Raw genomic sequence first — 16067 nt, 5'->3', positions numbered from 1 at the left:
CATTATTCTGTAACAAAGGAAGCAAATCACAGAAGAGTTTGCAAAATAATTCAATTTATAAAAGTTCAAAATAAGCAAAACTATATACATTACACACATATATGGACTACATATATAAAATATGTATTTTTACACACACATATATCCATAGGTGAAATATGCATACGTGTAGTAAAATGATGAAAAGAAACAAGGAAATTTTTAACAAAAAAAGCAGAATAGTAGCTATCCCCATAGGAGAGGGAAGAGAATGTAATCAGAAAGGCAATCACGAAGCTTCCAGATTACTACAAATATTTTATTGTTTAGACTGGGGGCTGGGTACACAGTAGTTCCTTTGGTTATAATTTAAACTGAGCAGATAAACTGTATACATTTTTATGAATATTTCTATTTCAGTAAATGTATATATACATAGATAATTATACTAGAGAGAAATATGAACCTACGGTACTTGAGGCAGAGACAGCCACTGATGTATTAAAGAGCTTTAGGCCACTCTACAATGCATTTCCCTGCGCAACCCACTGCAAAGTAAAACTGCCTCGCATCCTGACAGTGGCTCGTCCTTGGGGACTTACACTGGTGATTATGGCTGTTACAGTTTTTATCTCCAGAGAGCCTCCACTCCCATTCTTGTTCGTTGTGTTACTGCTGCAACAGAAAGAACTACCGTATAAAGTGAGAAAGAACCATTTCTACCAACAACGGGTCTGGGGGCTAGGACAGGAGAGGGATACCTGCTTCAGACATGCCAGGGGGAATCAGATTGTTGGCATTTCCTCTCAATTAATGTCTTTTATTTTGTAAGTGAACAGACATTGGTTGGAAGCTGACCCTCTGTCAGTGCCCCAGCACAGAGGCGTTCTGAGGGGCCGTAAAGCAAGCAAGCTAAGAGGACAAGACAGAATCTGAGAGCTCAGAGCAGGCGAAGCAGCCTGGGCACCCACCAGAGGTGGCTCCAGGGGCAACAGGCACTAAATGCAGACGAAACTTGTAGGACAGGGCAATTCATCACCATCAAGCTTCTCTTCTGACAAGGAGTAGGACTCTGGCTTCCAGCTGTAACATTAAAATGTAACGCTCCCCCCCGGGAATTAGCATGGCAGGCTTCCCTGAAGCTTCAGTTTCACTCAGTTAACTAATTATGAGAGAATGTGACATTGGTATTTACTTTTTCTACAGGGACAAATCATTCCCAGCAGGAGGTAGAGTTGTTATTTTTGGTCTGTTTTGTTTTGTCATTAAAAGGAAATTACTCACACAGTAGTAAATAACCTCTTGTTAGAGGGAAATTTTTTTCTTTCTATAATTCTATCAATTCACCTGAATGCTAACAATCACGTTTTTGTTTTCTGGGGACATGGTGGGTAAATGAGCAAGAGTGGAGTGTTACAGTTGGGTTTGAAAAGTAACTCTACCCCTAACTAGCTGTGTGATCTTCAGCAAGTTATGGAAGTACTGTGAGTTTCCCCCACTAAAAACTGAGGAGAACACATTTACTGTGTAGTGTGCTTTGTTAAAGATGAAATGACGTAGCTGAAACACTTTAGCACAGTGTCTCTGCACAAGAAGCACTCAGTAAATTTTAGCCTTTATTCTTAATGACTCTGATACTCTATGATAAAAATAGAAACATTCTGCATTTCACTTATGCCTTATATCATCAATTTCCCATATCTAATGACCCGTATCTAATCAGAAACTGTCCCTTTACTTTGTCACTGCAGGCTGAATTGTGTATTAACCATTTTACTCCTACTCCCCCAGATATAAAAAGGCTTCCAATAACATTTAATATTTAATGATAATGTTGAAAGAAACATTTTTCACACCACTTCTCCTCCCCAGCACATCTTTTAACTTGTCAAAGGCACTATGTAATGCTGAGCAAACATAATAAACACATACTTCCTCATCCACTGCTGTCATCAACAGCATTATGTTCAGGGTTCTTTTAACAAATTGGAAAGTGATTTCACAGATGATTTCACAAGTGAACTCATAACAATCCCACGAGGTAGGCAGGGTAGATACGAATAGCCTCACTTTACAGGTAAGGAAACTGAAACTAAGAGGGAAAATAACAAAGCCACGGTATCCAAGCACATTTTCCATGAAAGGATAATCTGAGGGGGTCGAGAAGGTCAGGGTTATTGGACTTCGGAAAATTAGATTTTTCTCAAGAACGAAGTCTGTTCTGGGGACAGCCAAAGCGACCAGTCAGAGAGAGGAATAGGATCACTGGTGGAAAGCAAACAAAATAGAAAGTCAAGAGGCACAGAGCTTTCTTTTCCAATTTCACAATCCATTTGCCCAATGTGCCTCGATCTTTCTACCCATAACTCTGAGAAAGCAAAAATGCTACTTCTTACCTCTCTTACAAGTACACTGCAATGTCATTATTGTATACAAACACAAGCTTGATGACATGATACTCAAGGTTTTATGCTAAGCACAGCAAACATGAACACGTTAAAATGTATAAACATAAGAAAACACATTTTAAGTGCTAATAGAAAATCTTGGTGATAAAGAAAAGGAAAAGAATATTTTTCCAAGGATACGTGGGCTAGAAGATATGAAAATTCGGTAAGATTAGGTCAGTCGGCATTATAATTTTACATTACATATCTGAATCATTTTTGGAAGTTGCAGAATCAAACTAAGAGGCACAGACATGTAATAAATGTTTTGAAGCCATGAAAATGTAAAAGCCCTCTAATTTGGATAATGTTTCTTTAACTAATCACATATACCCACTTCTTAAAATAATAGATTCTGAAGTGCTGTGAATACTGAACAAGTCTTCTGGGTGGTTGTCACCATTCAGGACTCCCCAGGACATTGACACTGCTTGCTGATAGCCCATAACCCTTACGAATTCCTCGTGGACTACAGAATTGTAATTCAGAAGCCCATCCCCCTTTATTCTGGAATGGGAAATTAAGTTCTTACAGACAGGAAGGCAAATGCAAACAAAGGTCAATAAAGGAAACCCTAGTTCAAAATAAAAACCAAACACAAGTTTCTGGTTTATCATTTGAACCGGAAAAATCCAAGGACCTCTAAATATGCAATAAAAAACCTAGTCAGTACCAACATCGATGAGCAAAATAGCATATAACAGTAGGTCACCATTAGGTGGGTGATGCCTAATTCTGACTTAATAGGCCTGAACATAATTTCCCCTATGATTTTTCATAGAACATGATACAACTTCATTCCAACATTGGGAGAGACTTTATGATACGGCAGCAGAACAGGCCTACTTAAAAACTCCACCTCTCTCTAAGTATTCAATTAATGAACATCTTTTGAATGTTGGCTATTTGTTGGGATCTACATCAAAGAACTCACAGTCTAGCAGGGGAGACAGGTAAATCAAGCATCAAATTTTTAAGTTAAATTCTAGAATGAGAAAAATATGCGCTGCAAGGTTAAGTAGGGCAGAAAGCTCTTCACGGATGATGAGATGATTAGCCATGCCTCAAATGGCAAGTATAAATGGTCTATGGCAAAAAGGAGGAGTAACTTCTGTCAGAACAGCCTGGCTAAAAGCAGGGAAACATGAAAAACGTGCTGAGTTTCAGAAATTAGACGTAGTGCCGCGTGGCTAGAGCACAGAACATAGAGAGAAGGGGAACGATGCCCAAAGAAGCGTTGAGCAGTAGAGGAAGACAGAGTCCATCACTTCGGACTTTCTAGTCCATGTTTAAGTTCAGTATTGGAAAGATGAATACAATTATTGGTCTATTGAAAAGATTTCATCCTACACACAATGGGAGTAGATTTTTACCATAATCAGTTTGGTGATATGTAGGTATACAGTGAAATAAAAGAAGGAATTCTAGAGGTATGGCTATCAGTTAGAAGACAATTTTAAAAGTCCAAGTAAGATATGGAGTGGCCCTAAATGAAAGGAATGGGGATGGAAAAGAAAACAGAGGTAAAAGAAGTATAAAAAACAGAGTTGATAGAATTTAGTGGCCAGGTAGCAATGAGAGGGTGAAGAGGAAAGCTTAAAACAGCCGTCTTTTGTATCTTTTTAAACTTGTTTGGCTGAATAGATAATGGTGCCTTAGCATTAGAATTAGGGACAGCATGAAGTGGAATGTCAGTGGTACTCTTAGAGTCCTGGCTTATCCCTCTTTTATAAAAGATTAATCGAATTTCACTTTGTATTGCAGTACATATGTGTCATTTCACTGCCCCTTCCCCAAAAGGGGACCCGTCAAGCTCCTTGAGGGAAAAAGTTCTGTGTCACACATCACACTGTCCCTGCACATAGCTCCATATAGCATATCTGTATAACGTGATTATATAACACAACTGACCCACTGTAAACACTTAATAAACATTTCTGAATGACTGATTGAATAAATGTACGACTCCAAACCTTAGAAGTGACAAAACTACACATTTTACCCTTCGAATAAAATAGTCATCTCTTAAAATGCAAATAACTCACCTCAACTGCGTAAAAACTCAGACTACCAATTTCAGACTCATAACATTCTCTGCAAATCTCAATGTCCACTCTGGAAGGGACTTTTGGAAATATCTACTACAAATCCCCACTTTAAAGGTGAAATCGGTGACTCAGAGAAGTTACATGACCAGCCCAAAGTCACACAGAGTACAGTTGACGCTTGAACAACACGAGTTTGAACTGGCAGGTCCACTTATATGAGGAATTTTTTTCAGTAGTAAAAACTACAGCACTAGAGGAACCGCAGTTGGTTGAATCTGCCAATATGGAGGAACTGCAGATATGAAGGGCCAACTCTACTCTAAGTTACACACACATTTTTGCCTGCATGGAGGCTTGGTGTCCCCAGCCCCTGCATTGTTCAAGGGTTAACTGTATCTGGAGATGGGGCAGAAATCAGAATACGTTAAGCTTTGAAATATTTGTCAACCAAAATAGTTGTAACAGATTTGAAGATAATACAAGACATCAAATTTAGCTAGAATGCATTAAGTTTTTAAAAGCGCTTCATATTGTGCACAAAAAAAAAAAAACACAAGGCAAACATCTGAAAGACATTTTCTTAAATAATTCTTCCCTCTGACAACGAAATGCAAGGACCACAGCTCAACTTTTAGTTCTGAATTAGTATAAGTAAGACAGATTCTTACCGTGATCTTCTGAAGAGACTGGTGACCTAAAAATGAGATAATAAGCATGATAAATCTTTTGTAAGTGACACTGATAATTATAGGTACAACAATGATCAAGAATAAGCTCATAGAAATTACACCCCCAAAATTCAGTTAAATAGAAATTCAGTATAGTAGTAGATGGTGTAATTGATGTATTGGTTGTCTGGTATATTCCAATTAATAACTCCCAAAGCTTACCTGAATTGGTTGAGTGGTAGATGTTATTAAAATAGTCTATTAGCATGGTGACATAAGACTGAAACAAACTTAAACTGTCTGGATTTATCACACACAATAAAAGAACTCACAGAAATGTGGTGATGGATGAAATCCTGTGAGGTCACTAGTGCTGAAGGCCAGGCCTCCATAGAAAATACCAGGGATGTAAATAAGCGCTAGATTAAGTGTCTGTACGTAAAAAAGAAATCTACTTGGACAATAAAAAATGAGACAGAAGTAAGAGAAATGGCATGTGCCCTTATCAATATTGCTTTTCGCTTCTATTCACTGTGGAATTTAATGTTTCAGTGAGTATGACGTAGAGCCTCTACATTGGCCTTATGTCTCTAAACCTGTGAGAGTCAGGATGAGGCAGGAGGGCCACCATTGGGAGCCCACAGGATTTCTACAAAGTGATAACTTTTGCATATCATTTGAGGCTCAGGTCTAATTACAATATTAAGATACCAACGGACCATCATATCAACCCCTTTCACAATAATGACCTTCTTTTCTTTCTCGGCTATTAACTGAGTTACTTTGAGCAATACAGACACAACTTTGTTGATGAATTCCCCTCAAGTTTGAAAGATACAGTCTTGACTACTGACTCATGCTTTTCTTGGGAGAAAGAGGTGCACAATACTGCATTCAGAGGTGTTAGAATTTTGAAGGGAGGGGCAAGAAACCAGGAGGGAGGGGTCCTCGCCTCTAAATGATGGGTCTGCTGGAGCCCACAGCAGGCAGATGACCAAAGGCAAATGCACGAGTTTGGTAGTAAAGCTACCAAACTTTATATAATGAATATTTATATGTAGTCATAATATAACTAATATTTATGAGACATGATGACAAACGTTGGGGCAAGAATGATTCAGTGGGTGCAAAGTGGTTGAAGGACAATTCTAGCTACTTTGGGATGCCACTTTACTTTATCTACTGATCAGAAATCTTTTTGTCCATTATGTGAACAAACAGTACAGTATAAAGACACAGGAATAATGGTGAGACAGCCTTGAACTTCCATTGGGTGGCAAAGTGAAATCATTTCAACCTTATAGGTCTCTTCAAGTAGACTTCTGTGTGTGAAAACTACAGAGTCTCCCCAGATCTGGTGGAGAGAAAACTGGCATCTGAGTGGTGGACACAGAAGCAGATGGAGGGAAGCTGACATAATACTAAGTCATCACTGCGGTGTCGGCTGCTTGAGAAACACTGCTGGGCCTCCTCAGGTGGAGCTGATCTATCCTCTCCCTGGAGTCCCCCTATTTCACACTTTCACACACCAGTCTTCCCGCTAGGTTGTGAGCTTCTTGGAAACTCGGACCATGTTTTATTTAGAACATAGTGGGTCCCTGATTAAAATATATTAAATTGCATTAATTTCAGCACCACACACTAGAGTTCGGACTCAGACACACTCTGGAGCTCCTCAGAAATCACTACGTCACCTTAAAACCACCTTTGAGTTTGCCAGCTGGTAGGTCAGCTGTGAGGGAAGGGTCTATGGAATGACCTGAAGCTCCAAATTAGTGACAATGTGGGCACTCTCAGAGCCAAAAGACATCCTGTGCCCCCTGCAACAGAGATGAGTACCATCAAACAAAGGGGCAGAGGGGGCTGAACAGAGCTGAAATGGGACTGACATGTACACACTACTACATTTAAAATAGATATAACCAACAAGGACCTACTGTACAGCACAGGGAACTCAATATTCTGTAATAACCTACAGGGGAAAAGAATTTGAAAAGAACAGATACATGTATAGGTATAAATGAGTCACTTTGCTGTACACTTGAAACTAATACAACATTGTTTATCAGCTCTAATCCAATATAAAATAAAAATTAAAAAAAAAGAAATTAGAGAATTTCTTAAGTTGCAGAGGGCATGAAAAGAGTCAGTAACAAGGAAACATCTTCACTCCTGGTGTTTTCTGATGGGAAGGAAGCAAAGCATGTCTTGGATGGTTTGCAATTAATTTCTCACAGAGCTAAAGGAATAAAGGAAAATCCATGCCAATGGACCACCAAATGTCTCAGGTGCAAGGCCAGTGAGGGTTTTTGCTGCCTTTCTGTAAAAGCAAAGCACTAATATTAAATCTGAAAAATTCCAGATGGCTCCTTGAGAGCCCCAAGGGGATGCCTTCTGCGGTATGTCCAGGCAGTGGGAAAGAACTATTGATTTCAGACTGTTTTCTAAGGATTAGTCATCTTGAGTTTCTGTGCTGAATGTCTCCCACATGCCTGGGTTTGTGGAATTTTAAGACATATGGAGTATTTCAATCCTCACTCAGTATTTCACCTTTCACTGGAGCGAGTCACTAAATTATTCCACTGAGACATGCACATCATCCATTATTGCTGGAAATGGGCATTAAAAAGTTTTCTGGAATTTAGCTCAGGAGAGAAGAAATATCATGAAATCAGCAGTATAAGTTATTTTTACAACAGAGAGGTTGGATCCCCGGAAGAGATAATGTTCCTTAACCTGACAACAAAGGAAGGAAAGAAAGCTCACTGCTTATTCCTCCCGCTGCACCTGAAAGACTTGTGGCTTTGTTCCAGCCTGTTCATTTCTCCTCCATGTACACTTTATCTTGGAGAACCTATCTGCTCTCACAATGCAGACTATTACTTCACTAGTGCTCAAATAAGCTCCGGGGTTTAGAGTTTTCCTCCTCACTTCTTTCCTCATCCCTAGTCTTTTGTTATGGGCTACAGGATATTTATACTTGATTTTGCTTTGTTTTATTGGTATTGGTATTGTTTTACATTTTTATTTACATTCATTCAAATTCAGCAAAGACAAGGAAAACAAAAACTCAAGACCCGCATTTAAAAATCTCTCTCCTATTTTATTGACCCTGAATAATTACTATTCAGATTTGAATCTTTCCCTTTATGTTGATTCAAACCTGAATAATAATTATTACTTGAGACCCTTTTAAGTACCAGGCACCATGCCAAGTGATGTGGATCAAAAAAGAAACAAGATATCAATTTCAAGGAACTCATAAACTAGTGAACGAGGAACATATGTAAACAAGTGGTTATAGTATAATGAAAAAATGCAATAATCAAAATGTGTATGAGTAAAGGGGTAGCACAGAAGAGAGGGAGACCAATTCTCTTCCAAAAAAAGTAAAAGGTGGCTTCAAAAAGCAAGAACCATCTGAGCTGGGCTTTGAAGGATAAGTAGAAGCCCATTAAGTATGAAAAAAGAACTCCAGGTGGTGGCAACAAGCATATGAAATAGGGGTAGAGATAGGAAATTTCATAACATGTTATCAGATATACAAGCAACTAGTGTTGCTCAAATGTAAAGGAGTCATAAACATCAGGACTAAAGACAGAGGAGGGAGGAGGACATAAAAAGAGGACAGAGGAGGGCATTTCATGTAGGAGCCGAGGGGCCAAGTTGAAGTGCTTGTCATTTACCTTCTAAGCTACACAGAGCAAAGTTCTGAAGCAGAGAAGTCACACATTCTCACCTGTGCTTTTGCTCTGGCAGCTGTAGCGAGCAGATTACAAAACATCAAGAATAAAGGCAGAAGACAAGCTACAGACTAGTATCGCAAAACTGCCACGTTAGTATCTCCACTGTTCAATCCTTTTTGAAATTCATGGAAAATAACAGGGAGAATAAGAAAGAGAAAAGGAAGTATCAACTTTGGCTAAACTAGAAGATGTCCCTAAACTGAAATAATTGTATATGAAGAAGAGCAGCTAAAGTATAGTAAAATTGGACCAAGTTTCAGGGAGACAGAATGTTTCAATCTTAATTGAGGAGACATGAGCTACATCACGGACCACAAAACCTATGACAGAAAGCCCTCCACTCTGAGCCATTCAGTAGCAGAATCAAATCCTGGAGGAGAGAGCTGCTAAGAAAGAGTCTGAAGACAAAAGATTCAAAGTCAAGCTTCCGGAAACACACCAACCCACTATCCCTAATTATCCATCCAAACTAGCGGTTCCAAAAAGAACTCACCCAATACAAATATAAGTAATGAACAAAAAGGAACCATCATGACATCTACACAAAAATACCCAGAGAAGAGAGCAGGACAAGGATCTTCCGAAAAACAAAACTCAGGCTGAGAACATTCTAAAAAGATGATGGCACGAAGCAGGGAAAAACTGTTAACAAATCTCCATGAAACAGATAAATGGAATAAGGAAAGGAAGGGAGGAAGGAAGAAAACAAGGGAAGGAAACAGAGTCTCTGTGAACAGAAACTTAAAGAAGAAACACAATGGTCAAAAAAATAGCTAAAAGACGACAGCGGAGGAAAACAGCAAAGGTTTGCCCAGATCTTTGAACTATTAAGTTATAGAAAAAACCTGCAGGCTTTCCCACAGTGTCACCACTGCAGTGGGAAAAATGGGATTAAGGGGAAGTGAATCACAATTTAAACTATATTAAGTACACATCCATTCATTTATTCATCCCTTCAAGTATCTGCTTTGTGGAAGTGTTTTGCTTTTTAACCACTTTGATTTACTTTTCTATGATTTTAATTGGAACACTTGCTAGTGAAAGTCCCCTTCCCAATGTTAACCCTGCTTAATTGAATATCCATACTTTTCTTTCCTTTTAAATGAAGGCAAGACTTCTCCAGCTAGGGTACACATGGGAACTTGAAAATAAGGGAAGCCTCAGGAAAGTAAGACACCATTTTTAGATGGGGAATTATAAAATTTAACTGGTAAAATATTATTTTTATGCTGAAACAGGCACAGCCATATTATGGATCCCAAAGCAAAAGTTGCTTGAATTCTTAAAGCAATAAAGTTAAAAAAAAAATCTGTGTTTGAGACAGTCAGCTTCAGGAATGTCTCCAAGGTCCCCAAGGGGATAAGTTTGTTCTCCTCTGTTCCCAAGGAAAAGACAGAAAATATGAAATTATCTACTTAAATATAGCTATAACATCCTGGAATGAATTATTTTATAAGATTAATGTACGCAGATATCAAGAATCAGAGGAAATGAGACGTAGAGTACACATCAGCTGCGGCGACTGTATTGGACAGCATTGCTTCTAGACCTTGTCATCACTGAGACAGAAGAAATGTCTAAGAAACACAAAAACGGTTGTGTAGATTGCCTTCCATCAGCATGTTTCCCTTCAAAGACTCTAATCTTTCCAGTAGATCAATCACAAGGCTGAAGGACACTGAAAAATGTGCCCAGTGTTCTACCAGCAATGTCACAACAATAAAAGCACAAGAGTGTCCTAGTTAGGATAGTGAGAGTCTTTAAGAAATATTGCACTGCTTGCGATGTTTTACTGTTTTCAATCAAACCTAGAATGGAGATGTTGGGCATCATGACTAGTTCAGCCTTTATGAGGTGGTGAAATGCTTTGCAATACATTTTAGATACGGGCATTTTCTTGGCAGCCTCCATGAAATCTCCAAGCTCTTCCTAACACAATACCTTCTTTTAAAAAAATTAATTTTTATTGGAGTACAGTTGCTTTACAATGTTGTGTTAGTTTCTGCTGTACAGCAAAGTGAATCAGCTATACGTATACATATATCCCCTCTTTTTTGGATTTCCTTCACATTGAGGTCGCCACAGAGCATTGAGTAGTTAGAGTTCCCTGAGCTCTACAGTAGGTTCTCATTTGTTATCTACTTTATACATAGTATCAATAGTGTATACATGTCAACCCCCATCTCCCAATTCATCCCACCCCACCCCCTTTCCCCACCTTGGTGTCCATATATTTGTTCTCTACCTCTGTGTCTCTATTTCTGCTTTGTAAATAAGATCACCTATACCATTTTTCTAGATTCCACATACATGCATTAATAAACGATATTTGTTTTTCTCCTTCTGACTTACTTCACTCTGTATGACAGTCTCTAGGTCCATTCACGTCTCTCTTTTTTTATTTGAGTAATACTGTCCTGACTCTACTTTTTTTAAGCCTCTATAAAATATTTTGCTTTTATTTTTTTCATCTCATGGCTTTAATTCAATAGCATCCATGACTTTCCTACTTGGCCCTTGGCCCATGGACTATCTGTATCATTCCCTCCCTTGGAGGGAGAGAGAGGTCAATAGACTATCCATTTTACATATTCTTTCCTAAAAATAGATTAGATGAATACTGGGGACCCACCTGTATGGGTCTGTTAACTTTTTGGAGACAATCACCCACAAATGAATGTTAATCTCCTTCCCCAGTGTCCCCAACACACAGACCCTCCACTGAGATTTTCTAAACCAGCTCCTGGTGGGGAGTTGGCAACCAAAGGGGCCACCACGTAGAAGTGAGCTTGGAATAAAAATATAGGACAGGTGTAAGAGGCACCCGAATAGGCACAAAAGCAGAGATTCATATTCTGAAAATACTTAGCCACAGATTACTTCTATAAGACTGTGGTGGGGGAGGGAGCTCTGAGATATTCATACCAACCCACAGGCCTGGCTGGAGGAACCAAGGCCCTTCATTTCCTGGTTACCACCATGCAATTAAAAGAGAAAACACAGGAGGAATGGCAGGGTGGTCTAGAAGCTGTGCTACCTCTAGACTCCGCCTGGCACACTGCAAATAAACCACCCTCCGCTGCGAAATCCTTGTGAACAGGGCAGTCCATGACCGCACACTGAAAGCAACTCTCTCTGCATATATTTCACCAATTTTCCTTGTCATGCCTAACTTTCCTCTTTACCCTCTAGTTCTTCGGATGAGGACCACATCAAAAACACTTCTATAAGCACAGGGCGATCATCCAACCTACTCAGGAAGAGAAAGAGAAGTATCTGGTTTCTAGCTTTATATCAACTCTGAATGTTGTTTCCCTCTCTCCTTTGTCATTCTACTTTCATTTCTTCTTCCCTCTCCTGACCACAGCCCTGCAAGTTCCCTGAGCTTATCTCATCCACCTTTCTTACACTTTGGTGAAAGCCAGTATCTCTGTATACACAGCCTCCCATCATGTGCTGTTGCACCTGCTCCTACTGAAGAACATTAAGAACATTCAGACCCAGGCAAAGTTCCCCAGGTTGGACTCTGTTTCCTGTCTGGACCACTATTTCTAGTTGTCTATTAACAAACTCTTGAGTAATGTCTCAAGTGGAAACTGATTTCCCAGCTGGACATCCCTTGCAGGCACATTTCAAGGGTCCACACACCACTGCTGAAGAAACACCATCTTTGTTTTGCTTCTGTTTTACCTTGAACCAATGAAGCTACAGAAATTCAATTTATTTCCTGAAACTGTTGATGGACAAAGAACTTTCATTTAAGTCAAGCCAGCCAAGGGATGATCTAATATGGTCTCAAAGCATGGCTATAGGTAATCATCTCTGGGCAATAGGCTTCTCCCTTGAGCTTCCCTCAAGGATATGCATTGCCTGAGGACTGCTATGCCCAACCTATGACATCATTTTGAGGGTTTGAGGGAGCAACAGTGAGATCATAGGTCTAGCTGACATCTTCACCACCATCACTCCAGGCCCTATGCATCTCTAACTAGATAAAATAGAACCAGGAATCCCTTAGCACTGAGAACCTCCATCAACTATACAATCCTCTCTGTTTGCTTTTCCTCCCTCTAATTATGAATATTGCTATTAAGACAATGAACAAAGCACATACAGTAAGAGGGCAGGCGAGAATGAGAGCAAAAGAGACGAAAGGTACAGCAACCACACAAAGTGGCACTGAAATGAGAGCAAGACAAACACATTCTCTATTCAGCTGGTCACAAACCCATTCGGGCATTGCCAGACAGCCTCAAAGGTAACATTCACCACCGACAGAAGGGAGGATTGTGGGAAGAGGAAGGAGAGAGAGATGGGCGTTTGTGTGGAGGTAGGGAAATAAGTTCCAGAACTCAAATAATAGAGGCTGCTTGGGAAGTTCTTCATTTGATGTAAATTTCTTCTAATTCTGTTCATGCTCATAATTTCCTATTAAGATTCTCCTATCTTGGGCTTCCCTGGTGGCACAGTGGTTGAGAGTCCGCCTGTCGATGCAGGGGACACGGGTTCGTGCCCCTGTCCGGGAAGATCCCACATCCCTAGGCCCGTGAGCCACGGCCGCTGAGCCTGCGCGTCCGGAGCCTGTGCTCCGCAACGGGAGAGGCCACACCAGTGAGAGGCCCACGAACCACAAACAAAAAAAAAGATTCTCCTATCCAAGATGATCCCAACGTGAGCTGTACCTGAAATGTCCTTTTTAATAAGTTCCTGTGTTTAGTTATATTTGGTGTTTTGCAGACAGCACTGTTTTATCACTGGCCTGTATGATTCAATTTCTTCTATACACCCTCCTTAATCAGTCTGCAGAGTGTGAGGAAGAAACTCCTAATGCCCTTTGAGCTTGAAATTTTACTGCTACCTACTATTCATCCCTAAGAACTGCAACAAAATGAGGGGAAGGAGTTTCTTTGAAATGCATGGTTAGAGATGAGGAGAAACGGACAAAAGTGGGCGTTGGCTACAAGAAGAAAGAGATTTTTAAAAAAGAGAGATGACCTGGAAGAACCTAGTACAGACCAAGTTCATTAAACATGAAAAATTGACCATCACACTTTTTATTATGTAAAATATGAACACTCCTGGGAAATACTTTAACCTTTTGAAGATGTAAAAACTACAAAAAAATTGTGCATCAGACATTGTACAATCATGCAGAAAAGAGACAGATGTGATAGTTCATATTACAAATCGGTCTTTGCAATATAGTTGCCTGCCTAATTTCTAAAAAGGGATTAAAGGAATAGAAAAGGCATGTTATTCTAAAATCTGATCAAGGAAGACATACCTGCAGAGACCTGGTGGGGAGTATCAGGAGGGAATATCTTTAGAAAGAGCTGCCGGCTTTAGGCTAGTGACTCTGGGAGCCCTGGCCAACAACTGCTGTTGAGATGCAATCCATCTGGAGTTTTGTAAGTGTGGACTTTTTTTTTTAAGCATAAATTGAAACAGGAAGCTCTAAATTGTGAGGGCAAATCACATGAGTGCTAGGTTCGGTATTAACACAAGAAACTTATACAAATGACCATCTCACGTTATCACATGATTCAGGACAGGCAATATCTATGTCGTAGAGCCAAGGCAATTGAGCAAGGGCTTACCCACAGCTAATTATTTTTATGAAATGCAATACGGATTTCTGAATCCAGCATTGGAAAATGGAAGAAAAAACAGGCGGATGTGGGAGCTGCTTTGGCACTTCTCCTGAAGAAAACTATAATATATTCCAGAAGTTTTCCTATCAAAATCTCCTCCCACCTAACCCACTTCTCAGAAGAGGGAATTCATGTTCAAAACACTGGCACGGGAAACAAAATCTAAAAAAAAGTCTCTCTCTCTGCCCAACTCTTCTGTGTCCAAGGAAGGTGCAGTTTCTAAGTGATACATTTTTTATTTTTATGTGATATATTATAAACAACCCAAAACAGGAAAAGAGCTCTAAGGGAAAACGATAAGTTGATGCAAATAAATCACGGTACAAGAAGTGAAAACGGGCTCCACAGACTCTTTGAGAACTCAGTTAATCCAATGTTTGAATATTAAGCACTCCTACGTGCTTAACTATAACCTGTGGCGGATACTGAACTTAGAACATTCCCACTTAGAAATCTCCCACTTTCAAGGGGATTCCAAGGGGGCTATTGGGTGAGGCTACCATTAAAGAGAGCACTGGAGAAAGTCGTAAAGTAATGTCTGTTGTTGCAGTTGCTCTTATGCTTGGTGATCGGCTCAAGAGCCAGAAAAGTTAGGAAAAGGAAAAACGTGGTCCCCATTTCCCTGAATTCCAAGTAAGTAGCTTCTCTACATTGTAGAGCTATTCCTTACCCTGGTCTCTTCGGGGTTGTGGGTTCAGAGGTCCCCAAAGGTTTCTGAGAGAAGTTGCACTCTGTACAACCTCCCATTTCCAAGAGCGATAAATGCACCCCCTTCACATCCCTGACCCCGCTCCTGAGCACACCAGACGATAACTGGTCAATATCTCTCCAACCTGAGACTCACAGGCAAATACTTCTGGAAGGATTTCAAAATTATCCCTCACCCTTTAAAGCAATTTAATCACATGATTCACACTGAGGCCGACACACTGGGAAAACAAGAGGTTTGGTGGGGGTTTGAGAAAGAAGCAAAAGGATGGACGGGTTATTTTGGAGGTGAGTGGTTAGAGAGGCTGTCAGGAGAGAGCTGAAACCTTCAAACAGACCTCCGAACATTGAACGCACTGGGCTCTGACGAAGTGGGGCGAATGGGATGGGGAACAGGACCCAGAGGCTCACTTGCTCTCCCCAGCGCTGTCTCACCAGTGTTCCCTGAAGGCCCGGTCCTCTCTGCAGAGGTAGGGAGGCGAGAAGGAGGGAGCCAGGAGTGAGCTGATTCCTCAGTGACCTTCCGAGGAGATGCGCGCAGCCTTTGGAGGGTTAGTCCCAGGCCCAGTGTTGGAGAGACGACTGACATGCAGAAATATTTCATGTCACAGGTAGATGTACCAAAGTCATATTTAGGAGAAACTACAGCCTCTTCTCTGATTGTTAGAGAGAGAAACAAGTATTTAGCTCTGGTCCTGACGGGCACCCTTATAAAATGGCCATCTGTGGGAAAGAGAAGTTGCCTCCCACCTTCCCTTCCGTTGCCGAAACCTGCCATGGAAGCCCAGTGATGGGGCACGTGTCGAGGAGGACCATGGTC

At 40.4% G+C, this 16067-nt stretch overlaps 1 protein-coding gene across 16 annotated transcripts in view; it reads right to left on the bottom strand.

Annotated features, from left to right (window-relative positions):
- The window catches only part of DGKI (diacylglycerol kinase iota), a 463467-nt gene that overhangs the window by 46226 nt on the left and 401174 nt on the right, over window positions 1-16067 (bottom strand). For 14 of the 16 annotated variants that reach the window (XR_010842070.1, XM_059074881.2, XM_067042060.1 and 11 more), the window contains one exon: window positions 5143-5168. The exons of the other annotated variants lie outside the window; for them this stretch is intronic. Coding sequence is in view for 13 of the 14 variants with exons in the window: in XM_059074881.2 (XP_058930864.1) it covers window positions 5143-5168 (26 nt within the window). In the remaining variant the exon portion in view is untranslated. The remainder of the gene's footprint in view (window positions 1-5142; window positions 5169-16067) is intronic. 16 annotated transcript variants of the gene reach the window in all.

This window comes from Kogia breviceps, chromosome 9, assembly GCF_026419965.1.
Source record: "Kogia breviceps isolate mKogBre1 chromosome 9, mKogBre1 haplotype 1, whole genome shotgun sequence".
In the NCBI taxonomy this organism is placed as follows: Eukaryota; Metazoa; Chordata; class Mammalia; order Artiodactyla; family Physeteridae; genus Kogia; species Kogia breviceps.
The sequence above is the reverse complement of the archived record's forward strand: the minus strand, read 5'-3'. Positions and strand labels throughout refer to the sequence as shown.